Source organism: Fusarium solani, assembly GCF_023522795.1.
Source record: "Fusarium solani strain SB1 chromosome Unknown bctg00000000, whole genome shotgun sequence".
Classification (NCBI taxonomy): domain Eukaryota; kingdom Fungi; phylum Ascomycota; class Sordariomycetes; order Hypocreales; family Nectriaceae; genus Fusarium; species Fusarium solani.
Genome location: NW_027072157.1, coordinates 1,094,466 through 1,103,159, shown reverse-complemented (window position 1 = coordinate 1,103,159; position 8,694 = coordinate 1,094,466). Strand labels below are relative to the sequence as shown.

The following is an 8,694-nucleotide window of genomic DNA, read 5'->3' as shown; positions in this document are numbered from 1 at the left end:
GAAAGACAAGACCAGGCGGCGAGCAGCGAACGCCCTCGATGTCGCAAATCGCACTTAGTTATAGGTGTGCGGCGAGCATGGCATGGCATGCACCGGGACCAGTAAGGAACCACGCAGGAGATCAAGAAGAACCAAGGGGCCCCTGCAATGGCGGGCGTCAGTGGGGCTCATTCGGCAACGGGGGGAGGGGGGACAAGATGGTCATGGGCGAGGATTTGGGGAGATGGAGGAGGGAGAGAGGGAAGTTTGAGCGAGAGGGAGGGAGGCTGATGGAGAAACAGGTGAGTGAGATGAAGAGATGCATCAGGGGCCAGGAAACGATATGTGGGCATGGATCCATGGGATGGGATGGACGGGCAGGATGGAGAACGGGGCGGGCACTAACAACGGACTGAGACGAGGAGGTATCGAACATATCGATGGCGGCGTAAAGTGCCCGGGGTGAGCTAAGAGCTGGAGTTGGTAGGTAGTGCGTCAAGACGTATGGGCGAGAGTACGAAGCGATGGTCCAAGGTGGTGTAGTGCGGGCCACGATAGTGTGAGCGAGACCTGTGGTGTCTTGTTTAGGTGTTAGGGGCCGCCCCATCACCGCGAGCGCTGCGACGCAACCATTGGGCGTTTCCAATGATAGCACCAAGCAAGTTAAAGCACGCAGCGCAGAGGGGAAATTTTTTTGGCAGAGACACAGTGCGTTTGTCGACGACGTTGAGACCGGGACAGGGACCAGGAGCCGAGGAGCCTAATGGCGTCGAGGGTGGTGTCGAGCGAGCGAACGAGGGTGCCAAGGGAAGGGTGTCGACGGACGACGAAGACGACCTACGACGAGACGAGGGCGTCTTGCAAGGCAAGGGATCAATTAGCGGATCCCGCCAAGTGCGCGTCGGTGATGCGTAGAAGGCTGAGAAGACGAGCCGACTGCATGCATCAGATGTGCGCTAGCTAGCTCATGACGGGAGGGCAAGAGATTTGAAGAGAACGGACGAGAAAAGAAGCACGACGGTTGAGCCATCTTGCTTCCCCGGCGCGACCACCAGAGGAGAAGCAAGCAGAGGAGAGCACCTCACTTCTGAACAGACAGAAGATGAGGCGGCGGCGGCGGCGATCCGCTTTTGCCCCAAAGTGCCCGCAGAATCCACCGTCTTGATGCCTGTTGGAAGCTGTCTACTGCCTGTCCTGCGTCTGCTGGCTGCGTCTGTCTGCGGTGCGAAGTGAGGTATTAGCTGGGGGAGAGAGATCCAGCCAGCCATCGCGAGGGTGGGCGTGCAAGATGCGCTCTCTTGCTCTCACTCTCATTAATGGGCGTGTGAGAATGTGGAGTTATGGGTGTGAACGAGCGGGCTTGGGATAGCGTCGGGGCTGGGGTGAGGTTGAGCGCGCCAACGCCAAGTGGGGATGGACTTTTCCATGGATCCATGGGCGCCTCAGCCATGGCGCGCGGTACGTACCATAGGTTGTGCTTTTTTGGAGATGGCCCATGATGGGACCAGTTCACCGGAGCCCAGGGCAGGGCAGGGCCAGGGCGGCCCAGAGCCGATGAGAGACTGCACGAGATGAGATGTGCACAAAAAAAAGGTGGCAAACGGTATTACACGGTAAAGCAGGCAGCTGAACCTGGAGGCGGGCATGTATCCGATGTATGTACCTCACTCTGACGACTGACGAGCAAATGTACATACTACTGCCTGTACCTGCAGTCCTTTGCGGTGACGCTCGAGGTGGATAATCTCAGCTCTCCTCCCCACATTCCCCTATGCCGTCCTTGTGCTGCTGTGCCTCGAGCAGGAGTGTGCCTGTTAGTCAGCCGTCTTCTCATTGTTGCTCTCCATTGAGCTTCCCGCTCCATCGACTCGCCGGCCACAACAATGCCATCGCAGCTTGACTCGAACAACTCTCTTTGACAGCTGTTGGCGGCGACCCAACGACGTCTAGGCGGCACCTTGCACGTTGGACAAGGCGGGAGTCAAACCAGATGGCGGGGTCGGGTCAACCAACCCAACACTTGCCAGACTGACCTTGGTTAGGCTCGTGCCGGTCCAGGGCGCTCATGTCATCCGCGAGTGAGTGCCTCGTTCCGTCTCATCAGCATCCAATTCTGGCTCCTGGCGCTCTGAGCAGGAGCCTGAAGAGGAAACGGGATCGAGCCCGGGACATCCAGAATAGCCTTTTGCAAGTGCTTAGGGAGGTAGGGGGAAACGAGGCACACGAGGCACGCCGAGTCGACCTGATACAGCGTCAATATCAGACAGGAGTCGGGCTCGCAGCAAGCCGTGCAGAACCATTGACCACTATATGGCATCTATTTCGAGCCATGACGCGGAGTCTACGTGCTTTTCGCCCTTAGCAGGATAAACCACGATGCCACTTGAGCCTGCTGAGCGGTGTTTCCCCACCACCCACAGCCAGCACCCTGGTCCGTCCCGGCCGATTGTCACCATGCCGTTCCTGACTTCGGCTCTTTTCCCACCGTCACCCGCTTGACCCTTATCCATGCTACCCCCCAGCTCAAGCCCATGCTCCGGGCTCCAGGCTCAACAGGGCAAGCCAAGGGATTCAGAGCCACAAGGCGAGCTTGGGAGGGGGGCCTCGACTGGGCTCTGGGCGATCCCCTGTTGCAATTTTCCGCGTGCCGCTTACCACAGGTAGACGCCTCTCGGACGGAGGAAACCCTAATGCCTCTTTATTGCTGTCCTTGGTAACACAACACACACACACGCAAGCGCACACACAACACCAAAAAGTCTCACCGCACAGCACCTCACCTCATGTCTGTTTTTATTAAGATTGCAAACTTTCGACAGTATCGATTCCCAAGTTGGATGTTGTGCGTGAAAGAGCATCCGCCGCAGGTCGCACCCCAGGTGGAGGATCCAAGGATCCTGCTGGTGCGGGAAGCCCCCTGCCTTCCGCTAGCCCCGATGTGCTGGATGGTCTGCCCTGAAGGACTTCCAGACCCCGACGTTTCAAACGCTGCCTCCACATCCTCCAGCCGACACAGCAGCGCCGAGGTTGATTTGATGGAGAGAAGAGGGCTTTACGGGCTGCCATGCCATGCTGTGCCATGCCATGCCATGCCAGCACTTTGGCAAAATTCGGTTATCAGGTCTGAGTGACGCGCAGCCAGGACGGACAGCTGACCTGTCGCATTTTGAGCATGAGAGCTGATGGTCAAAGTTGATGATGAAAGCTCAGTGTAACCTTGATCTATGCCCCAGATGATCAAATGATGAATAATAATACCCAGGTACCCTTGGAGAGGGCAAGCATCCCATATCAACCTCATCCATGGCCGTTGGCCCTACGGTCGATCAGGCCATGATGCATGCACAGCCCTCTCCCGTCCCCTGACGCCGATGCAGCCGCCTGGACGAGCAGCCCAGCACAGTAGGGACTGCACAGCGCAGCATCGCATCGCATCGCATCGTATCAACCCAGCCAGGTCCAGCCAGGCCCATAATATCGAGATCCCTCTCCCCTTTACCCCAGGCTCGAACGATTAAGGCATGGTTCAACTCCTTTTGTGTTGCCTCACCGGGATGCGAGATTCTCTGATTCAAACATGACGAAGTTGTCGACGGCTCGAGCCAAAGCCACGTCCATTACGGGCCGGAATGGCGTCGCAGGTTACCAAAACCATGGATGGTTGCCAATAATGCCGACCGCGCCAACGCCATAAGGAGATGGTGATAGACGCCTTATCCTGGATTAGAGTTTAGAACTGGGGGGGTGGTTGGCAACGGGTGAAACCAACGCTGGTGCATTACAGTACATGTATTCCTGGCTGGGCTGGGCTTCGCTGCTACTGGTCCCCACACACTTTTTCTTTCCTAGGTGAGGTGTCGTCGACGAGGCTTGATTCGAGGCCAAACAAACGTCGAATCCTTTCTCCGACATTTCCAGGTCCAATCCAGAAAATGCGGTTGCTGATCATCCGGCACCCGTGAGGCTCGCGGCGGCGGCGGCGCGGGCGCGGGCGCAACCCACCTCTTCCGCCCAACCTTCCCTTCCATCCCACTGCTTCCCTTCCCCAAACGCTGCGCGCTACGGCTAAGCATGGCTCCCCGGGGAATCGCTTCTTCAGAGATGACATCTCCTCCTCTAGTGTTGCATCCGCGGTGAGGGGTTCTTGACGGATTGCACGCAGAGATCATGCTAGGCGGGATATGCTAACTAGATTGGCGAGCCCATGATAAGTGTTGGGCTTGCTGATCATACGATCCAACGCTCGACGTTGCTTTGGAAAAGCCTGGAGGAACCGAACCGCCCCGTCCGGAGCGAGCAGCATCCATCGTGATGCCTGTCCTCACCGCCTCGGCGAAGGACGTCTCCGTTGATGTTTGGCTCTCGACCCTGTAAGACACGAGACGAGACGCCTGCTACGTCCCAGTCCCAGTCCCAGTTGCCAGGCAGGTAGGCAGGCAGGCCGAGCCAGGGCGTGCGCTGCGGGAATTTTGCACCTACATCCGGCGCGCTAGTGCGATGGAGGCTCACTCTCTTGATCAAGCAGGAGGGCGAGCACGGGTACAGTACCTGCCCATTACACACTATGACACCTACTGCTGGTGATGTCGGGGCCATGGATGGATCCAGATGCTGGCGCAGGAGTGAGTGCGGTGATGCGTGAAGGCCCTGCTCGGTCAAGGTACAGTAATACTGGAGATGTGGCGCTGGTTCATCTCCAGTTTCCAGTGGGCTCCTTCTCCATCGTGTGGCTGGCGAGATACAGCATACGGGTTCATCTGCTTCATCGTACAGCCTGTACAGCAAGTATCTAGTGGACCGACCGAGCTGGAGCGGTCTACGGATACAGGCAGACTACCTCTTTCAACGCGCATAAGGCTGGCTCAAGAGATGGGCAGATGTCTCGCACGTGAGGCCCTTGGAATGTCGCTCTCGGGGGTCTGATAGGTCCCGCTGGTGTCCTTGGCCGTTACCACCGGGCAGACGGTGTCGCGTGGCTGCTCTGATATTCAAGTCCGCTCCGTAATCTGCACCTGAAAATCTTCAACCCTAATACCCTAATGCATCACATACATGGATGTACAGTATGGATATCGCAAGCCCTCTCCATTCCTGTTCATTTCTGCCGGGCAACGTGGCAGCCGTATAGGACGCTTTGACCGGTAATTAGGGGAGAGCTGCGCATCCATGTGAGCAAGTGTGTGTAATGCACCTTGCAGTTCAGTCGATTTACAAGACTGCATTGCAGCAAGCTCACGACTGAGTCTGAGTCCGCCTCCGCCGACGACTGTTGCTCGCATACAACCTACCTACCTACGAAAAAGACTCCGATGGCTACCTCGGACTAGCGTCAGAAGTATGGTGCCAACAACGGTTTGTCTGCAGCGAATCACTGCCGGTCCAGCAACACCAAGGACAACGTCCGGGAGTTGTGATAGCTCATTCCGTATGACAAGCCCGACCGTTTTTGTAATCTGCACATACGCCGCAAAACAAAATATACTCTGGGTGGCTTTTGATACTATTTGGATTGGAATACCCAATCGCGACCTTGGCATAGATTGAGAAGGTCAGAAACTCAATGAGGATGGGGAAAGAGCCAATTGCCATCACTGCCTCAGGCCACCTTCACAACATTCATCCACTGAATGCCAGTCGCACTGCAGTCGTCGACGGCAAGACGACCTCCTGCAACCATGACCCTGCCACCCACACAGGCCACACCACCAACCGACTGCTCATCCCTCCTCATCTGGTCTGCAAGGATTGTCCTCCAGGAGTCGCCAATCAACTCTTCACGGCAATTCGTTCCTTACTTTGCTGTTGCAACCGTGCCAAAAATGACAGTCAGGACGACTTTGATCTGCCGTCAGATTCAGCAGAGGCTTTTGTCAATGCACCCTCGCATGGATATGGATCTTGCGGTGACGGACCATCCGGCTCTGGCTGGTTTAATCTCGTATGCATCGGCCATGGGTATGAATGGTATGGCATGGTCTGGTATGGTATGGTATGGGTGCGGCCAGACGTCGCCAATCGTGGAAAGAAGCAAATATGTTTGCATGGTCAGATCTGAGCCTGGCCAAGCTTCTTGATCGAAGAGCACACACTCGGCCAAAGTGCTTGCTTGCTGTCTGTACGTCACCCAGCCCTGCCCTGCCCTGTCCTGTCCTGCCCTACGCTTCTCTGGCCCTACCGTCGTCCCTCCCATGATCTGACCTGAGACCAGCTCAAAACAATGGTCGATTTAGCGATGGCTGCCACGTGCCACACCTGCTCACGCCAATCGGAAGCAACCGTTGAAACGGGTACTCAGATCAGACCATTAGCCAGCCTGAACCCTCTGACTGAAATCTGGCACGTTCAGCCAGGGTCTGCCTCAGCCTGCATTCACAACGCTGTTGCACGTTCGAGGTTTTACGTCAAAATTTCATATGCCAAGGACCAGCCAAAAAGCCCAAGAGGAGAATAGGGACGAGCAACGTGGCTAAGACCGCTTATTGACATTTGACAGTGTCGTACCAACAGTTCTGCCATGGCTGAGAACGTGGCCTCGTAACCACCAAGCCCAAAGCCTGTTGGCCAACTCTAATACCATTTACAGCAAACTCCCCTTGCCAATTACCGACGATGACGCTACTACGGACCACACCTGAGAAAAATCCCATGTTCACCAACCCTTCTGTTTCCACGAACAGCACATCCCGGAACCCACCACACAACTCCATCAGATCCGTCCAGGCACGGGCCACTGGTTTCTTGGCCATGTGTACGCGAGAAGCCTTGTCATTCCCGGGATCATGAGGGCGGAAGCGGACTCCTTGCTATTTCGAGGAGTTCGCTTCGTATGACGATGGGGGACTAGGTTGACAGCACAAACTACTTGACTCGCTCTTGACACTAACGTCTCCGGCTTGTCCATGCTTCTTGACCCTGACCATGGACAACTTGAACGATTGCCCCATGTTTACCTGTGGAATATCTTCATCGCGATCAGGCCATTGGTTCCACCAACTAAATCACGACATGCCTATCTTGTCAGGCTTCAGCATTGACGTCGCCTGTCTCATCGAGCATGTCGGGGAAACTGAATTGGGTTACAAGGTTTCTGCGCTTATATCCGTTTTCGAAAACAGCAACGCCACTTGACAGGACAGATGGTCACAAGCACAAGAACCCTTAGGAGAAGTGGTGCCCCAAAGGCCATGCTACTCATTGTACTGAGGGCCGATCAGGTGCACTTCGGTCTTTGCCTAGTGCCTCCAAGGACTCACCGAACTGGCATTAATGCCTCTAGGAATCCACGATGCAACGCCGAGGTACCAAGGTGAACGGAGTTGTTCCGCGCAGGCAATGGAGACTGTATAGCGAACGGGTAGCGCCGTGATCGGTGCGTGCCTGGAGCCTCGCCGGCGCTGCCATTGTCAACTTCAAAGAACTGGAGCCGGCTTCACTAAGTTAGCGAGGTCGCATTGCAAACTGCATTATACCAGTCCTTGTCATTAGTTATCTTGATGCCGGTGTCTGAATCGTGCCGGCCCTGACAGGTGCAACGGCAAGGGATTGAGCTGAACCGAACTAGTGGTCATAGCCGAACTGTCAGGTGGGGGCGATCCTCGCGGTCGGCTCCCAAGATTGGATCACAGAGTTCCTGATCCGCCTGGATGTGACAGCAGCCGACATTGTGTTGAGAGAGACGAAGGAGAGGCGGTAGGGCGGCTGAGATGGTAATGTCGATACGACGTCGGGCTCTCGTCGAGGCTTACTAGCAAGCTTGACTGTGGGCGAATGGAACCGAAAACCGGGGTCGAAGCCGATCACTGCAGGCCTCGATCGCCTCGAGATGGCACAGAAACAAATGCCGGTATCAGATGCGGCATCTCGTCAATCCTGACTTTCATCTGGCATGGCATTCCATGGAAGAATAATGATCCTTGTTGGGCTGAACCCTTCAGGGTTGCCAGACATCTCGGCGACTACGGTTCAATCAGGTGTCGCAAAGAAGTGACAGCCCGTCACGTTTCTTCCGACGCCAGTTGATAACTGACTGTTCTGACACACATACATACCACTCTGAACTGAGCACAACCCAACAACCAGGAACTTCAGAACTCCACCTACGGGCGGGATCCAGAGATCTTCAGCACCATGTCTCTTTACGACCAAGGGGATGAACAAGCAGCAGAGACCTGCAGACCTCGCCGGGCTGTGCTGCCGGCTGTGCCTGGCTGCGAGTGAAAGGCTCGTGTCTGTAATCTGCGAGGTACAAGACAAGATGCATGGGCTGACGTACGTACAGCAAGCATCAGGGCAGAAAATTCTCCGAGCTTTGCAGGTGAAACGTCGTACTCTACGCTCTACGCACATGTATGGATATGGGGGCTGCAGAACTGGGAGCTGAATTCATCTCAACCGGTCAGCTCGGGGCAAGGCACAAGATGCAATTCGCTCCATCGTTGCGCATTAGAAGCAAGCCATGGACTCGTCATCAACTGCACTTTGCGCCAGGTATCGCAGCCCCGAGTGGATGAGAGATCCGAGACCAGCGCCCAAGGCTTGGAATAATTCAACCAAGCCCCATTTCCATCATCGTGTTGAAACTAGACAAGGCACCGGCAAACCGAGTTGAAAACAGCCGCGGCAGGAAATATGGAACCGGCTCAGGTCAGGTCAACCAAAGGCGCGGTCCGCTGAGGAGCGGTCCGTAGGGGACAGCTGTCACCGACTATTCTGTAC

The 8,694-nt window shown here is 55.8% G+C and overlaps 2 protein-coding genes across 2 annotated transcripts; both read left to right on the top strand.

Moving 5' to 3' along the window:
* Positions 1-624: 624 nt before the first annotated feature.
* Positions 625-1,212, top strand: MRS44_000355 (uncharacterized protein; the record flags this gene model as incomplete). The annotated part of the gene is made up of 2 exons (XM_065623999.1): positions 625-873; positions 1,075-1,212. 2 exons carry the CDS (start codon positions 625-627, stop codon positions 1,210-1,212), a joined length of 387 nt encoding a protein of 128 aa, XP_065479730.1.
* Positions 1,213-5,654: 4,442 nt separating this feature from the next.
* MRS44_000354 (uncharacterized protein) lies at positions 5,655-6,053 on the top strand (the record flags this gene model as incomplete). The annotated part of the gene is made up of 1 exon (XM_065623998.1): positions 5,655-6,053. The coding sequence occupies one exon, from the start codon at positions 5,655-5,657 to the stop codon at positions 6,051-6,053; it is 399 nt and encodes a 132-aa protein (XP_065479729.1).
* Positions 6,054-8,694: the final 2,641 nt, after the last annotated feature.